Source organism: Lampetra planeri, chromosome 31 (assembly GCF_965212315.1).
Source record: "Lampetra planeri chromosome 31, kcLamPlan1.2.h2, whole genome shotgun sequence".
Taxonomy (NCBI): domain Eukaryota; kingdom Metazoa; phylum Chordata; class Hyperoartia; order Petromyzontiformes; family Petromyzontidae; genus Lampetra; species Lampetra planeri.
This window is the reverse complement of record NC_136137.1, coordinates 2,782,439-2,800,560: the sequence shown is the minus strand read 5'-3', so window position 1 is coordinate 2,800,560 and position 18,122 is coordinate 2,782,439. Positions and strand designations below refer to the sequence as shown.

The 18,122-nt window shown below is 44.0% G+C and overlaps 1 protein-coding gene across 1 annotated transcript; it reads left to right on the top strand.

Annotated features, from left to right (window-relative positions):
- The first annotated feature begins 2,965 nt into the window (after positions 1-2,965).
- On the top strand, positions 2,966-17,882 carry LOC144729086 (TGF-beta receptor type-1-like). The gene is made up of 9 exons (XM_078608978.1): positions 2,966-3,110; positions 7,969-8,250; positions 10,845-11,075; positions 12,751-12,981; positions 14,309-14,476; positions 15,377-15,533; positions 15,932-16,056; positions 16,955-17,085; positions 17,635-17,882. The coding sequence occupies exons 1-9, from the start codon at positions 3,050-3,052 to the stop codon at positions 17,749-17,751; spliced, it is 1,503 nt and encodes a 500-aa protein (XP_078465104.1). The 5' UTR covers positions 2,966-3,049; the 3' UTR covers positions 17,752-17,882.
- The last annotated feature ends 240 nt before the right edge of the window (positions 17,883-18,122 follow it).

Sequence of the window (18,122 nt, the reverse complement as noted above, 5' to 3'; positions counted from 1 at the left end):
TTCTCTCGTACAATTCCATGCGATTATTTCATGTTTTTAATAGATGCGTTTTGCAAGAACGACGTTAAACGCTAAAAGAATATAAATTGCCTAAGCTATTTGTGGCACTAAAATGACATGGAACAAACAGTTTGAACACAATTACAGATGTTTTGTTCCAACTTTTAAGACTGACTTAGTTTTGTGACTCATCTCCAGTCTCAGCAGGGCAGACGAGTGCATACATGACTTTCCGCACTGCACTGTGAACCCAAACCATTAATTTATTATCAGCCACTGCTAACATCAGATGCGAGTGAGATCAAAACCAGTCCTGCCCCTCCCCCTCAACCCGCATTGACCAGCGTGGTAAAGTGTGATCGCACAACCCCCATAACCAATCTCCTACAGTGGATTATAAATAGTTCTGCAACTCTCCCCACCTTTTACTCCCTCCCCTATATAGGGCTCAGTTGCGTCGGGGCGTTTATCGGATTCGTGAGCTGCTTGATGAGCTGGAACTTGCTCTCGTTTTGCTAAGATGAAAATAAAATATACGATTCTCACTATTTATGTATCATTTGCGAATTCACCACTTTGGTGCGATGCCTTCTGGTTTACCTTCGTGTTGTCCTGTTGTGGGCCTCTTTTGCTACTTGGCCCCGACCGAAAGGTCACAACTCGCTCCTTGTGGTTCAGTGTATGGGGTGGGTACCATGGCATAGGTCGGTGTTCTTCACGAATTTCCAGACGCAGTGGTGGGGTGGGGGGGCACTTTCGCTGATAAGACATCATCAGTGTGAGTGCCGCCACACATTTGAAACCATTGGGGGTTGACAGCACGATAGTGTGGGTGTTTTCACGTGTTTTAATTGTCGGGGGCCGCACATTAAGGGCCGCACTAAAGGCCACCAGGGGCCTCCAATTGCCCGCGGCCTTGCAATGAAGAACACGTGCCATAGGTGCTCGCTAACAGGACTTTTGGTGTGCGCACGTGTTGATCTCCTGGCCTCGCCACCCACCCCACAGTTCAGTCGACCCATTCCTGAAGCTCCATCGAAGGATCGGGGGGGGGGAGGTTAAGCTGGTTATGCGGGGAGGAAGAACCATCCAGCGTTTTTAAAGCACGCAGGCTACCGGGCGTCGTGCAAAGATTAGCTCACTTTTCCGTGGAAGTGTGCCAAGCCTCCTGCTCACCCCCCCCCACCACCATGTGTGACTTATTATGATTGGAACGAAGCTCTGGGATAAGACGAGCCAGATTAGCGGGTCCCCGTAAAGCACGCCACACAGGCAAACACGTGTAGTGTTGTTCAACACGGAGGCACACACTCTGGACTGGGAGGCAATACCTTTATTTAACAACTTCCCTAGCGGGTAACACTGAGTAGCGAGTTAACTCGAGACGAAGACCCAGAGACGACGAGACGCGGGACCCAGGCTTGATTCCACAGACGAGCCAAGAACTAGATTTGAAGCTTTCATGACTGCATGGATTCATACTCTTAGGTTTTTTTCGGTAAAGTCACGTAAGTAAAAATCAGTAATAAAAAATAAATAATAGAAATAATAAAAAAATATAATAAAAATAATAATAGAAATAAATTAATAAATCACGACGTTTCGGAGGCAACACAAGTCCCCGTCATCAGGTAACCTAAGAGTATGGGCCAATAACTCTCTCACGACTGCCCCTTGATGCCCCTGGGCGTGGCCTCGCTCCGCCTTCGGCCACGCCCCCCTTCGAGACCTTTCCCGAAGGATCTCGACCGAGCATCACGTGCCCCACTCAGGCTACCATGTCCTCACTTGCCCTGTGAGGACATGGTAGCCTGGGTGGGGAGGAAGGGGCTGGGTGGGGAGGGGCTGGGTGGGGGTGGGAGGGGTGGGGCTGGGTGGGGAAGGGCTGGTCACCCCGTGGTGCCCTTATAAAACTCAACGTTTAACCTACTCACGCCGGCTTGTGCCCGCCCTCACAAGTCGGGCATATTTGCGGAATACACCACGCCGCCGTTGACCCTGGCCATTGACCGAGCAACCCAACGTTCCTACCAGCTCCCTCCGCAGCAGGAATGTGTTTTAGTTACCGAATGCGATAAGCGTCGAATAAAGATCAGTGGGGTGGTCGCATACTCCACCTGACGTGGAAAATGTCCCTTTTATGTTGATTTGAAGCTTTCGTGACTGCAGGAATCCATACTCTTTGGTTCGTTCGATAAAGCCACGTAGGTAGAAAATAATCGATCACGACGTTTCGATCGCAACGCTGTAATTGGCCAACGTTGCCCTCCCACCGTGTTGATGTGCAGTGGGATTTGCTGCGCCACTGTGTGTCCCACCTGATGACGATTGCTCGTGTTGCGATCGAAACGTCGTGATGGATTATTTCCCTTTTAAGTGGCACCGATTTCAATAAGCAGCCAGCGGGTTCTACCCACTGCTGGATGCCCGATACATCACTGCGTGCCCATTCCGCGTGGAAACGTTACGCGGCATTCACAGATTGCTTATGGAGAGCAAGAGAGAGATAGGGGGGGGGGAAAAACACTACTGCGTAATTTGTTTTCCTCGTCAAACAAGAGACGTGAAAAAAATAAAAAAATTATTTCGGTCTTTCAGTAAAGTCACGTAGATAGGTGCAAAGAAAATAAAAAAAAACATCCACGATCGTTTCGATCGAAACGTCGTAGATTATGCATTCCTGCAGTCACGAAAGCTTAAGTCAAGATAAAATAAACACTTAAAACCACCCTCCCTGCCTTACAATAACAACCATTTAGACAACAATAGTGACACACAGCGGCACAGCAATTCCCACTACACATCCGCACGGGGGGCAACGTTCGCCAATTCCAATTGGTTGAACCCTCGGAACCCTTGGGACGAGCACGCCTTCCATTGGCTCTCGGGTAAAGCGACAGCCAATCAGACGCCGGGGTGGGCGTGGCCTGGCGTATCCGCGCTAAGGAATTAAATTCGTCTTAGCCCCTCAGCTGACGCCGCTGATCGCAGGGGGCGAGAGAAGCCGCAGAGGCTGCGAGGCAGCCCCCGGGATCAGTCGTCTACGGCCATGGCTCGCCTCACGACGCTGCTCGTCTTCATCGCCATCCTCTTCTACCCCGCGGCGCTTGGTGAGCAAATTGTCGCGGGGATTTAAACAAATCGTCGTCATAAAGTTTGACGCTGTTCTCGAGCCCCAGACCGGCGGCGGGGAGCCGCAGGCCGCATTTTGTAACTCGTAGCGCGGACAGGCGGAGGAATGTCCGCGCGGCCAATCGACGAGCCGGTCGCGCGTCACGTTGTACGGGCGTTGGCCAATGGCGCGCGGCTCCCGTGGGCGCGATCGCCTATGCGGACTGGGATTTCGAAAGGCGGCGCCTGGACACGTAACGGGGGGGGGGGGGAGGCCCCTAAAATGGCGGTCGTTGTTATTTTTTTTGTTTTTTTGCTTTTTTTTTGTTATTCACAAGTGGTGAGGAGAACGTAGGCTGATGCTTTTGTGGAACACCGCACTCGTGTTTTTGCTGTGGCCTTGCGAACCGACTGAGCAAGCGTCGCTGATGGGGGGTGTTGGTGCGTTGGCGTGCGTGAGTTTATTTGCCGTCTTAATGGATGCCCCCGTGTGTTTCGAAGAGTCGCGTCCCCCCCCCCAGAAGGCCTTGATTATCCCACGCCTGTGATTGTTTTTTGACTGTGCCCACCGTAGGTTTGTACGTGTTTGTTGTCAGGCCAGAGTCGAGCGTTGTTAACTCTCATTAAAAAGTTATTTCGTTGCTTGGCTGAGCGTAGTTTTGTCGGCGTGCGCGGTCGTGGTTGCGTGCTCTCGGTGCTTGTGAGGCCAACCCCCACGGGTTGATTGTGAACGATAATGAACAATCGTAAAAGCAAAATAGTATTCGTAGTTTGCTTAAATTAGAATGACATTTATCTTCGCGCGATGTGATTGTGCAGATTCAGAAAAGTACGTCGATGAGTATGCAGTAGAGCAAGTAGGTTGCTGACCTTTTACTCCGTGGTCGAAAGCCTTTGGATAATTGGCGTTACTTGGCATTTGAAGGATGTCACTGTTATATCATTATTAAATCATTGTAGGATACATTTTATGATTGTGGCGATGGTTTTTAAGGAACGCCTCGTTGAGTTTCAAAACTCATGCCGGGGGTGGTTCTGCTACACCTACATTTGGACAATTTATATTTAAAGTTATTTAAGTGTGGGGTTTAGTGTGGGAGGAAACCCACGAAAACGAGGAAAACAATACTGTGTATCACACTACTGTTCCGTATTTGAGGCGATTGAGATTTGTGTAGGAACAGTATTTAAATTGCATAACAACAGGATCAGAGCCCATTAAACAAGACTGCGTAAACCAATTTAAGTGCAACATATTGCCTGGAATTCCGATGTAAACTAGTTGCCAGGTAAGGGACACGTTTCCTTAATGTGTTTTATGCAATTGGACACCGAGGTGTTTAAAGACAGTCCAATAATCGATTTCTTAAAAATGCGCTTTAGCAATTTTAACAGAGTAAGTAAGCAATTTCGAACCATGCAAGACATTTCGTAAGCTTGTCTTGTGCAGTCTCAAACAATTACATGTGTAAACCATTTTAGACGAGATATTCATTAAGTATGCCTTCTATCATTACACCATATATAATGAGATAATGCAGCCAAATCACAAATGCAATATTGAATTTAAAACCTCAAGGTTTTAATTGATCAAATGTAAGTTTTTTTTCCCATCCATGTAACACTTATGGGAATCTGCTAATTGAAAAAACCCGCAGTGTTTTGACTATACAGTGTGTGATAGGGTCTGTATTATGAATGCTACAGGCTCCATTCCCTAGAGGTACGTGTGCGCTATATGCCTTAATTGCTTAATGTTTTAACTGGCATTTTAAAGGGATTAAGCTTGCAGAATTTATTCTACCCAATATTGTCTTGCAAGAGTGTTGGTGCCAGCGTCAACGTTGTGTTTGTTCCTAGCAAACTAAAGTGAGGTACAGTGTTTACTTTTTTATTTTGTTAATTTGACTAATATTTGGTTTTGGCAACGTTAACTGCACAAAACGACTGTCGCAAGCTGTAAATAGCCCCTGTGGTCACGTATTAGCAGGTGACGGGGGCAGGGGTCACGTTAACATTAAACAATCCTGGTGACTGAATCTCTGACGTCTTCGGTTTCGTCCAAGCACAATGGTTGTGCAAATATTTGTCACCATTTACATTATCACCTGTGAAGTGTGAGAAATAGAGTTTTTGCATTGGACGGAAACAACATTGAGTTTATAATTTCTTTGAAGAACCCGTATAAGCTCACATTTGACCATTATAGTTATTAAATTAAGGTATTCATTGCAAACCACCCCCTGCTATTTAATGAAGCTCATTAAGAAAGTCACTCAGAAGGGTTATTAGATTGAAATGATAGTTTCGGTTGAGGATTGGAGATGACGGGTTTGACTCGATGGTTAATAATACTTTGTGTTTGTCTGGGCTCAGGCTCACCACGTGAAGCACAGAATTAGCCCTCTCCAAATTTACCCGTGTGCTTTTGTTGCGTGTACATGAGCATATTTTAATTATTTCTTCTACTATTTAACATTAACCTTTAGAGAAACTCTTGATGCATTGTGTGTGCAAAATTTAGCCAGTTTCATTGCTGCACGTGTGGACTGCAAATGCATTTTGTGTGCTGAAATCGACTGATTAAATCATTGATTCGCAAACAGCACGCCGGAGGGATCAACAGAGTTAAATCTTTAAATGGCTACCAGTCTACACACAAATAGCCCAGTGCACAGTGTCCAATTTACGTGTGAATTCTGTAGATTGGTTGAAATGGAAACCTGTGGTGTGGTGAGCCAGGTCAAGCCACATGTCTGGGAATTTCCAGCCCATTTTGGTTGGTTAATGTTTATGTGCTTGGACGTATAGTGTGACGGCTTGTTATTGTTGTTGTGTAACTCTACAGTGAGATGCGGTAATGGCCTAAGTCAACACAGCACAGCCACTCAACGTAATGTTATTGCCCAGATATTCAACAATGGCAGTAAAGACGCACTGAAAAGCATATTTCACTGGCTTGCGATGAATTGAAATTGTCAGTTTAGTTATGCGAGCCTCTTGAGTCGGTTAGGGATTTTTGGTGTTACAGTACCCAGCATGATGGCATCACGTTTTTTAGCCACCCGATCCTGTTTTTGAATTGATCAATTACAGGTCAATTTTTGACCACAACAGACCATTCTGAAGATGCCTAAATTATTACTACCTGCTTATTTAAACTAAATGAGCTAATGGATTTCAATTATTTGAGGCACTTGATAATTCGTTATATCCTGCCGAGTTAATTGGCAAAGCCTTCAGTAGATGATTCATCCTAACCACTACCCTCATTTTTTTACCATTTTAACTACATAAGCCAGTTTGACCTGGAGAATAATACAGGGTGAAATACTATTTAATACACGTTACAAACTAATACATAACGGTGACAAAATAATACACAAAAGAGAAAAGAAAATGTTGTGAATAATTTTTAGTACTCCATTGTTTATAATTACTGTGCAATGACTTGCTTTCACTGGCACTCACTCTCAATGTTTTCATGAATTTTTTAAACTTCACTTTTCATAACACTTGTTGAGCTACATGACCCACGTTTGACCATGAGCAGTCGGTTGTTTTTATGGTTTTTTCTATTTATGAATTAATCTGTTCTCATGCCACAGGGTCTAAACAATTCACTGTCGTAATTTTTGAAAACAAATTACAGTCGGGACGAAGAAGTGAGAGGCTGAATCGTTTCTTTTCAGTACAGTAATAATGCAGAAACGAGCTCGGTCCATATTGTGAAATCCATTTCAATATCGTTTCGAAAACTACAGCTTAATTCCTGTTAAATACACAGTCTGCCGTGGAATGTAGTGTGTTCAGGTTTTTAGACATTTGCGTTTATTAGAATTATTAAATCGCAATGGCAAAATTGTATGAACCATTCCTGACTGTGACATTAGTTAATAACGTTGCATTTGCTTTTCCTTAACAATGGACACGGGCAGTACAGTACAAAGTTTTCTGTTTTAATATTTGACGTTGGAAACTCAAAATTGCTTAAGTGTGTGGTTTCTTTCCTGTTGGCATAACGTATTACGGGTCCAAAGCTGATCACTGCTTATTAACACACACCACTGAGCGTTGTTAACAGTCCATTTTTAATCGATTCACTTAGCCATTGGACTCTGGGTTCATTCCTCTGTCGCGTTTTGGTGGAGCCAATGCTTTGGCGGATGAAATACAGGCCGTCTGGTTAGTTGGCACTTAGCAAACATGCCCACAGGTCTGCAATTGCAGTGCTACCCCTCACGCCCCCACTTCTTAACCGAGTGCTGTGGCAGCTGCAGTTAATTTTGGCAGGCGCTCTTGGAGGGTGTGTGTTATGGATGACACACAGCTTTTAAAGTGGATACTAAAGGACACCTCTTATTAAAGTCTTCTACCCTGTCAGGACTTAAATATTTAGGGGGGGATAGTTGTTTCTGGGCATGAGTTGTGAGCACCTGCTGGGGAGACCACTTTCCAACACCAGGAAGTGTTTGTCTCGATGTTGTTTTTGTGTTAACAGAGGCTTTTTAGCGTTTAGTGTGTGCTAGCTTGACTCGCACAAACACATCGAGTCATTTGCACTTACTCGAAAAATCCTTTTGAAAATAGAGTAATTGTCAGTTTGTTTCACACTTTCACAATGTGTGGCTTATTTGTAAACCCATCTCTACGCTACCTTTAATATTTAAGTAATGTTTTAATATTACAACCGTTTTGTATATACAATTTCATGGTGCTAATGCAAATAGAGGTGTTGCATATTTTCGAAAAATGGTGAAAGTTCCATGAGATGTCTGCTGCAGGTGACGGTGTGTACACACTGCGAGATTCACTATCAAACCGTGCCCGCCTCTCTCCCACATAACCCCCTCACAGCCCTGCGCTGCGCCTGCAAGACCTGCGCCAGCAGCAACTACATCTGCGAGACGAATGGCATGTGCCAGGTGATCGCCGTGCGTAATAAGGACGGTCATGTCACCAACGACCGCAAGTGCTTGACGACCGAGAGCCTGCAGCCGCCAGAGCGGCCTTTCCTGTGCGTTGACTCCGTGGGCTCCCAGTCGCGGTTCAAGGTGCAGTGCTGTTCACAGGACCTGTGCAACAACAAAACGCTCTCGCTGGATCCGGTGCATGATAACGACGGAGGGAAACAGCCAGGTGGGTGGCTCCATGATTTTTCGCGTTTGTGTGTAGGTATTGTTTCAGCCAGTCATCTGTCACTCTACCGATGGTACCTGGGTCTTTCCCGTGACCTGCCAGCAGGCGTTCGATACTTTACACGGCCTTAAAGTGCACATAGCCTGGCACATGCGCTGTGGTGACATCCCCGCCGCTTTGTGGAGAATGGCGGTTGTTGTAGATAGTTTCATTCTAGTTGCTAAGTAGAGGCAATGAGCCTTTGATAGGAAGTGGTGAACAATCGAGAGAAGTACAGAATATTGTACTGTAGGTGAGCATCATCAAGCAGGAAGAGTTTTGGATAGGTAATGCATAAGTCTCCGTGTGACTGCACCAAGTCACCATTAAAATCCTTTGTTGGAGTCTGGACAAATTCTCAAATGTTTTTTATTCTATTGTCTTCAAAATATAGGTCTGGGAAGCCCGTAAGCTGATTTAAAGATAATACATATTTTTAAGGGGAGAGGTGAAGTGACTTTATTTTATTACACATTGTAATGTGTAATATTTTTTGAGGTTTAAATTAGTTTCACGTGTATAGTGACTTGATGGAATTAAACCGGTCACCAAATGAAACATTGTATTGATTTCAGCCATCTTCAGCCTTGGATATTGCAGCCATTGTATAGCAAAACAGTTTAAGAGCTGGTGTTATGGGTTGAGAAACGAAGTGCATGTTTTACCCAGGTCAGCGGCTATTGGAATGAAATACTTTTTTCCCCTACATTTTTTTTCTTCCTCCATTTAATGAAGTCGCTGATAATGCACACCCATAAATGAATATCTATATCACATGTTCAATTAACTGTATTGCCCGGAGCCAACATCCAAATTCATGTCAAAGCCCAGCTGCCTAGTTTTAATAATGAAAGTTCACTGAATGTGTCCCATGTGTCACAGCCTGAAGAGTAATTATCTTCCTTTGCTTCCATCGTTGTGTAACACTTGCTCACTACATCTTCCACCCCCCCACCCCCCTCAAAATCTGTGCCTCCTTCATTAGCAAAAGTGCTTGGCCTGTGTTTCTAATTGAAGTTAATAACATAAAGCAACTGTGATTAGCCTGTTACTCAATAGCATGTGAAAGCCAATTGAGATGCGTAATCAGTTTTGGAATCTTACCAATAAATTGTTAAATGTGAAAAGTAATGTTGTGGAAAACTTAGAGCATTTATTAATTTTGGATTCATTATTTGAATCTGCTGATGGGTTTCACTGCCCTAAACGGATGTTAAAGATTATCATTGAATGACATCAGCCAATGCACAACCATCAAAGGGAATGTAAATCAAAGGAAAACGATTCTTGAAAGATATTAATGTCAAGGAATCTTGGTCAATGTCATGATACCATCACACACCGCTATTGCTTTCTTGCTTTTGGTATAACCGCTCAGCTTTTGCACCTTATTGTCAAGCTATTTGCTTACAACATGTCTTCAGGTTTTGGTTAACTAAAAAGCGTTTGGCAAAACTCCTTAAGAAGGAATAGCCCAGACATTTTAAGTTAGAGCTTTCCCGAAAGAACTGTGCAGTTCAATGAGGCTTTTCTGGATAAACAACGGCCTATTAGGTATCACAAAGCAGAGGACAAATGCCTTGGCACGGTGTTATTTGAGCAGATGTCAAATTTCCAAAGATTAGTGTTGGTTGTGCCTTGAGTGCCTTCTACCTCGGCCATGCCTACAGTTGTCATCCATTGACCGCAATAAATTATTGACGAGCGAGTGCAGTCTCCAATCTCTTTTCCTTGTCCAAACAAGCATGTTTGTTTACTTTGTCTCCTGTTCAATATCTCATCCTTTGCGACTCGCAGATGACAAGAGGTTGTTGCTGAGTTTTGAGCGCTCCCCATTAAACATTTTGATCCACTCTCCCAGGCCTTGTTCTCTAAAAAACAATATTGCTTTTTTTTAAGTGGAATAGTTTGGAGGTTGTTTGTGTGTGTATTGCTCATCGTAGTACTGCTTTTGGTTCTTGAATTATAAGCAGAATGATAACAAATGTCTATGATTAAAATCAATAGTAGTAGTATGATGTGTTGGTGTTTAAAAATAATCTATCGTAGAGTGGTAGTAATTAGTTGTGCCCATCCTACTGCTACTCTCTGCCCCCCAGCTACAGCCAGGCCTACCCCAGCCCCTCCTTAAGCACTCCCACCTGTCTTAACAGTCACCGTAACTACACCCACACTCTTTATTTTAACCACTATCACGTGTACAATTTTATAATTATTGTAAAGGGTCTTGGACTAAGTCACTCTATAAATAAACTACTGTTTTATAAACTATTTTTTATTTTACCAGGTAATGCTCACTGGCTTATGTAGAAATGTATAGCAGCAAAATACTCGATGCATGTTCTAAATGTGGAGGGAAAAACCGGAGGACCCGGAGAAAAATGCACGTGACCATGGGGAGAATATGCAAATGGGAAATATACAGGCATCGTCAGGGACGGGATCGGACCGACGACCTCCTGCATACCAGGCGAGGGAGTTAACATCTCTCCACCACGGTGCCCCATCTATACAAGATAAAATGTGTGATCCCGTTAAATTGACCCTCCCTGCAGATGAGCGCCCAATGAGTTCCCTGGAGCTGGCAGTGGTCGTTCTGGTGCCGACCGTGCTGTTGGTCGTGGCACTCATTGCCTTCCTGTGCCATCGCCGCTCGCTGCACCGTCACCGCCACCATCCCGTGCCCGAGTTCGATGCCGAGCCCTACCGCGAGGACTCCTTCATCCCTGATGGGGCCTCCATCAAAGATCTGCTCTACGAGATGACCACCTCTGGCTCGGGCTCAGGTTGGTGGAGTTTGTTTACGTGCTTGATTGACTGTGGCATTCAGAAGCTGTTTTGTTTCACCCTGATCGCAGTGGCATTTGGCATGTAAGGATTCAGCCTCAATTCTGATCCCCTGGCGATTTTATTTAGGGTCTCAATGTAGCTCCATGTTTAATTTGTCTCATTTTACGATCTCATTTTATTGCTACTTACTCCATTAGCTTATTTAAAATTGGCCAAAAACCACGATTGATTTTCACATGGTGTATGCATTAATTACCATTATGAGAAGCAGGTAAATGGATGAGTTTATGGATCATGACATGTCCACTTGGTAACTAATGATTTACCCCATCCCCACTCTTTGTGATTCGGTGCATTGCCATGATTGGGAGGTCACAGTTCTGTTGAAGAATAGTTGTTTTCTTGTTTGTACTGTCTTTTTACCTTGTTTAATTTTAAATGTGTTTTTGCAATAAGTTGTGTTGTCCCTCGTTTCTATTGTGTGCTCTCTCCCATTTGTTGTTGTCTCATCCTGTCAGTTTTTTTTCTTGTACTGTTTTGTCTCCACACCCGTATTTCTTCTGCCTCATTTGTCCACTGTTCTAAGAAAAAAATGCATAATGTTTGTATGACTCAAATGCATTTTACATGCATGATCTGATGCAAGTAATATGATTATAAGAATACATTTTATTCTATGAATCGTTATATAACGAACGAATCATGTCCTTGATGTTTATGCGCAGCACTATGCAGTATTGGGCGATTCTGATACTGCATCACAGTTACATATCATACCGATCAGTAGAATGGCTGTTGTTAAAGAAAACATTAAGAATCTAACGTCTACGTTATTACCTCTATCACTAAGTGTAATGAATAGTCACTTGTAATTATATCAAAACAATCCCTTATCTTCATTATTGCTATTAATATCCTTGGGTTATTAGATCTTTTGAACAACTTTTTTCCTTATAGGCAATATTCAGCATGAGGCATTTCCAAGACAATGCTTTTATTGTGCAAGACTCTTTAACGTAGGACATTCCTAGGCGGTCTTAACTGTATTGGGACCCTCCTTTATAAACACTGAAATGAATAGCACTGTTTTGTTTTCACGCCTTTGTTTACCTTGTATTAAGCCACTCGTGATCTTTGCCGTTCTGTACTTAGGGCCTGTAAGTCTATTAACTCTGAACCCCATTAGGCTCGGCAGATGGGGGAAGCTTATGTCTGTTAAATTCGTCGTGTTGCATTATTACCTGACCCACACTGTTGTACTGCTCGTCTTGTTGTCTGGGTTTGTTATTTACCTCATCGTACCTTGCATGACTCTTGCCCGTTTTCTTTTGTATTATGAATGTGTCGTTTATATATTTTGTTAACATAGTTTTTTTTTATTGTTGCTGTTTTTGCGTTGTTATTGTTTGGTTTTTGCATTTATTATCGTGACGAATCCCGGAATTTGAAAGCAAGGTTTTTGGATCATGCATTGACCCTCTGTAGGGAAAATGCGTAAGCAGTACAGCAAGTACATTTCCAGCCAGTTATCGGTGTATAATTCAAGTATCCTTTAATTGTATGCATTCATGGTTCCCCCCCCCCCGCAGAAAATACACTTTCCTTCAATACAAAGCAATACCAAAATACTCAATTGGAATTGACCAACACTCTGTTTACCCCCGTGTGCAGGCCTGCCACTGCTGGTGCAGCGCACCATCGCACGCACGGTGGCGCTGCAGGAGAGCATAGGTAAAGGCCGCTTTGGCGAGGTTTGGCGCGGAAAGTGGCGCGGGGAGGATGTTGCCGTCAAAATCTTCTCGTCACGTGAGGAGCGCTCGTGGTTCCGTGAGGCCGAGATCTACCAGACCGTCATGCTGCGCCACGAGAACATCCTGGGCTTCATTGCCGCCGACAACAAGGGTGCGCCATGCCCTCGTCCACCCAGAAACCTTAGATATTTATACACCTCGTAAACCTTTAATCCTCATGCATCCCAATTACAATTGCTGTGATTACCGTGAGATGGAGGCGCTTGTGTCCTGTAATGCTCACAAACGAATAAAATGTCACGTGATGTCAGGGAACAGCCCATGAAGTTACGCCTTAGAAATAGTCGAGTGTAAATCTAGATCTTAAATGGCATAGTCAAGCTTTCGTACACCTTTTTATAGTACAGAGCTGCCAGTTGCTACAGCATAATATTTTAACCCGATTTAAATCAATAATGTTTTAAGTAATATGGATAGGGTAGCTGGCAACAGGAATAGTTCTCACAAATGTGTGGCTCACTCACCTTAAATGTAAGGTGTGCAATTTTTCACCTATGACTTAGATCATAGTCGTCAGTAGACTGTCATTTATATCGATAGGCTTGGGCACACAGAACTATCAGTGATGGTTGCGGAATTGGTTGGACACTGTATATAACTCCCATTTTCAGTCTAGCTGAATGTTTAGTGTTTTGCAGATACCTCTGCAGATATTCCAGTGAATTAGATTGGTGACAAATATCTGAACCGGTCGTAGACCTCCCATAGGTCGACTCGGCATCAAATGAGTTCCTGTTGCAGTGTGTAAACATCAACACTGGGGAGAGAAAGGTTTCTGGGCATGGTGCTGGCCACTCACCCTCTCCTGTGCCGTGTTGGCGTTCATAGGTGCTCGCGAACCGGACCTCCCCCAACAATCTTGTTAAGGCGAAAGGGGGGATATTTGTCTTTGCTAAACATGTGTGGCCATGTCTCCCATATAATGTACTCATGTACAGCCCTGCCACCGCACCTTCATCACACCACATCCTGCACTGCTGTTCGACATCACACCACCACTGGCCATTTACAGGAACACTAATGGAGATTTCCAAACATTTCACGATTTTGACACTTGTTCTACTGGGAGTCTTAAATAGGTCTCTCCATATACAAAATAAAACCATGTACACAATGCCCTGCATATAGTTTTTGTCTCATGAGATTCCAACCAATCTGTTGAGTTCTCAAAGCTGGGATATTCCAAATGAAGTAAAACTATTCTAGCAATGGCTTTTTTTTCTCGTCTTCAGTAACCAGGCTGAGACCATCAACTCTCTACACTTGAGAACCTGGTATAACCATGAGTATTTAAAACACGGATTTGAACCTGGGACCTCAGCTGTGTCGGCTGACTTTCTACACTGCACAGCCACCTTAGCTTGCCCCCACCCTTAGTTAATCTTGCTGCGACGGACGGGACCTGCATTATTTTTCAGACAATGGCACGTGGACCCAGCTGTGGCTGGTTTCGGACTACCATGAGCACGGCTCTCTCTTCGACTATCTCAACCGCTACACGGTGACGGAGGAGGGCATGGCTCGCATGGCCCTGTCCATCGCCAGTGGGCTCGCTCACCTGCACATGGAGATTGTGGGGACTCAAGGTAAAATGTCTCCTGAAGGAACGCATTCATGGTCTGTTCTTGTGGGAGTGCAACATAAGGTTAAAGGTGTGTTTATTTGGGTGGGTGAAATGTTGCACAACTTATAATCCTACAAAGTGGAGGTCGGGTTTGTGTGTCATGCATAGATTTCCACCATTAAATGTCTGAGGCACCTACCTTTGTGACTTCTGATGTGCATACATTATTTAGTACGAGTACATTTTTGCACAATTTGAGTGAAAGTTATAGTGTCATCTCTTCACATCCTTGGGTTTTCTCCAGGAATTCTGAAACAAATAATAATTTCAACTTGTAATACGCACATTATTTTCCCTCGTGAGATAATGACTAGAGAGATGCAAGGAACCACACACAAGCAGAAAGGCAGCCACGCGATGAGCCGGCGCCAACAATTGCCTAATCTCTGTGGTCCTTTATATATGAAGATGTTATTGGTCAATTAACGAGTGTTTACATATGGGAGAAAACCGGAGAACACCAACGCTTATAAGGGGGCAACACTCTATCCCATACAGACAGAACAGGTGGAGTCTGCATATTTGCTGTACTATCTTCTGGCAAGCCATGGTATGGCACCAAGATGCCCATGGGAAGGGAGTTTCAGCATTTGTTAAAGCCATCAACCATTGCCTCCATCCACATTGAATTACATGAGTGCACCACCACTGCCCAGCTAAATACTCAACTGGTCAAATGACCCATGCAGGATTCTATTGGCAAAGTATGTCAACAATTCTCCTGGGGCTTGGCTAAATAAAGTTTCGTTGATATGTTGGGTTAATGTGTAGATTGTTAAGAGTGTCTCAGGATGCAGTTACATTTACACACGTGCATAAATTAAACTTGTGTTTGTAACTGCGTTGTGTTGTGCCTTGACAGGCAAACCGGCCATCGCGCACCGAGACCTAAAGTCGAAGAACATCTTGGTAAAAAAGAATGGCACGTGCGCCATCGCCGACCTGGGTCTCGCCGTGCGCCACGACTCAGCCACTGACACCATCGACATCGCTCCCAACAACCGCGTTGGCACAAAACGGTGAGACAAGCAACAAAACCAGGGAGGGCCACAGTCCCATCTCAACAAAACCGCCAAAATAATGTGACCTGTCCTATTATTGATATTTGAGAAATTGGCAGTCTGTGAAGTAAACATTATTTGAAATAGGTATAGGCCAATACTTAAGTTGTATATTGGAACAAATAAATATCGTAATAGCACTCTGGGCAGCTGGGCCTTTTGACAATGAGTGAGTGAAGCAGACTTGGTCAACTAGAATTATAATTGTCATTCTAAATTAATTACAATCGCATGCCATTGTAATTTCAGCAAAAACATGCTGGTGTAATTGTAATTATAATGGGGCCCAAGTCTGGGGCGAATTGTTATTTTTACGTTTTTATTGTTTGTTATTTTCATGTCGTGTGCACTCTCAGGTACATGGCTCCGGAGGTGCTGGATGACACCATAAACCTGAAGCATTTTGACTCGTTCAAGCGTGCCGACATGTACGCGCTGGGGCTCGTGTACTGGGAGATCGCACGTCGCTGCACGCAAGGAGGTACGATGGGTGGGGCAGCTTGTTGCCCTTAGTTGGAGGGTAACAGGAAATGCTCTGAGCCTTTGTGTCGCTATCAAGTGTGCAGGAAGTGTGTGAATGCATGGGCCCGCGGGCTTGCTGGGGCCCACTGGGCACTGGGCAATGAAAATGAGGAGGAAATTGGACCAGTTGTCCCCAGTTCATTCTTTGTACCATTGCCCATACCAAACACACGCTACACCAATGACAGTCTGCATTTATTGGGAGTAACGACCCACTTGTCAAAATTTGATTCACGAACTATTTTTTTGCCACTGCGGTCCAAGTAAAATTCATATTGGTATGAATCTAGAATATTTAGTAGTAAACATGAAGTGGAAATAATTGATTCCTACACGGACAATTAATTGTCTCTAGCGTGTGCGTATGAATTATGTTTTCACAATTAATCATTGCATACCTCATGTTTACAGTTAGGCATTAAACAGCAAGGCTGTTATTAGCTGCGCTTACCTTAAGGCTTTTGTAGGTATAGATTCCAAGTTATTGTTGAGCTGGTTGTGGTGACGTATGCCTGTAATCCAGTGCTTTGGTAGCAAGGGTTGGTTAGTGGGTCACATAGATTTGTGAAACTTACAAATTCACTGTTGCAAGGGGACTAGTAGATAGCAGCAGAGCCAATGGATTCATCAACCCATCTGTGCAAACTTGCCAGTGTTATCTTAGTGTTGAGTTTTTCTCTCGGTACTCCAGTTCCCGCCTACACTTGAAACTCCCACTTAGAGCAAATTGGCCAAACATCATTATGCAGGACACTTCTATATAGTCATGAGACTTATGAGCTTTGGTGTTAATTGTATATGAAGCTGCAAAGTGATGTAATGTGCATTATAATAATTGTAACCCCCTACCATTTCAGGAGTATTGGATGAGTACCAGCTGCCCTACTATGATGTGGTGCCATCAGACCCATCCGTGGAAGAGATGCGCAGGGTGGTGTGTGACCAGAAGCTACGTCCCAGCATCCCCACACGTTGGCACAGCTGCAAGGTGAGTGGTGGGGCCCATTTCTCTGCCCTCTGTTCACTTCTGCTTCAGCCTGCCACTGTTGATAAGCGAGTCATGTACTACTTGATACCAAAATTGGTGAAACTTTAATAGCTACGGTTTGTGAATTTGTCATGACATCTTGAAACATTTGTCTTTTTCAATTTGATCCAAAATGTACTTTTGAAGTCTATACAAATTGTACCCCTTGCTTTCTGCACTGTCAAATTATTTGACCGTTTACAATTAAGCAATGCTTTTGGGAAGGATTTTTCACCTGGGCCGTTAAAAGTGTGTGTTACACTTCAACATGACTTTTTAAACTTTGGTGGATGTTCAGAATTGGAAACTCATCAGGAGTCAGCAGTGTCCCACTTTGGCAAGGATTTGCACACGTATTGAGTTACTGTGCTTAGAGCAATTTATTGTTCTAATATTTTACATGTTATAGTTATTGACAATATTGTCTGGCAATCAATGCTCATTTTTTGCATTTTTAAATTGCAATTTACGCACTGTCTCCTTATCAACGCCCTCCCTCCCCTCATGCAGATGCTGCACATTGTGGCCAAGATCATGCAGGAGTGTTGGTACCACAACGCAGCGGCCCGACTCACGGCGCTGCGTGTCAAGAAGTCCCTTTCACAGATGCAGACGGCCCTGGCGTAGTAACACCACTGTGCCACCAACATGGAACCCCACAACACCTCAGTACCGGCAGCCGACAGCGCAGGGATATTGAAGAAATGTTTGTCTTTTTTTACAGATGTTATGAAATTAGTTTTGCTTTAATTCCTTCCTGGTTTTATAGTTTTGTTTCTACTATATTTTTTTTAAACTCAGGCCTGAATGCCGTAATGCACGACATGCCCAGTCTTTGGCGAGGTCTCAATCTCCAGTAGGGTGTGGATACACTGTGCTTTGTCGTGCTGTTCTGTAGACCACCCTTCCCTTTTAATGATCAGGATGTGCAAGTGAATGGGCAGAGAATTTCACCTTTTGTTGGAAGTCAAAGGTGTCAACCAATGGCCAAATTGGTG

Coding starts and splice junctions, on each gene's coding strand:
- LOC144729086 (XM_078608978.1), top strand. CDS start 3,050: ATGGCTCGCCTCACGACGCTGCTCGTCTTCATCGCCATCCTCTTCTAC. Junction 11,076..12,750: donor CACCTCTGGCTCGGGCTCAG/GTTGGTGGAGTT, acceptor CCCCGTGTGCAG/GCCTGCCACTGCTGGTGCAG. Junction 12,982..14,308: donor CATTGCCGCCGACAACAAGG/GTGCGCCATGCC, acceptor ATTATTTTTCAG/ACAATGGCACGTGGACCCAG.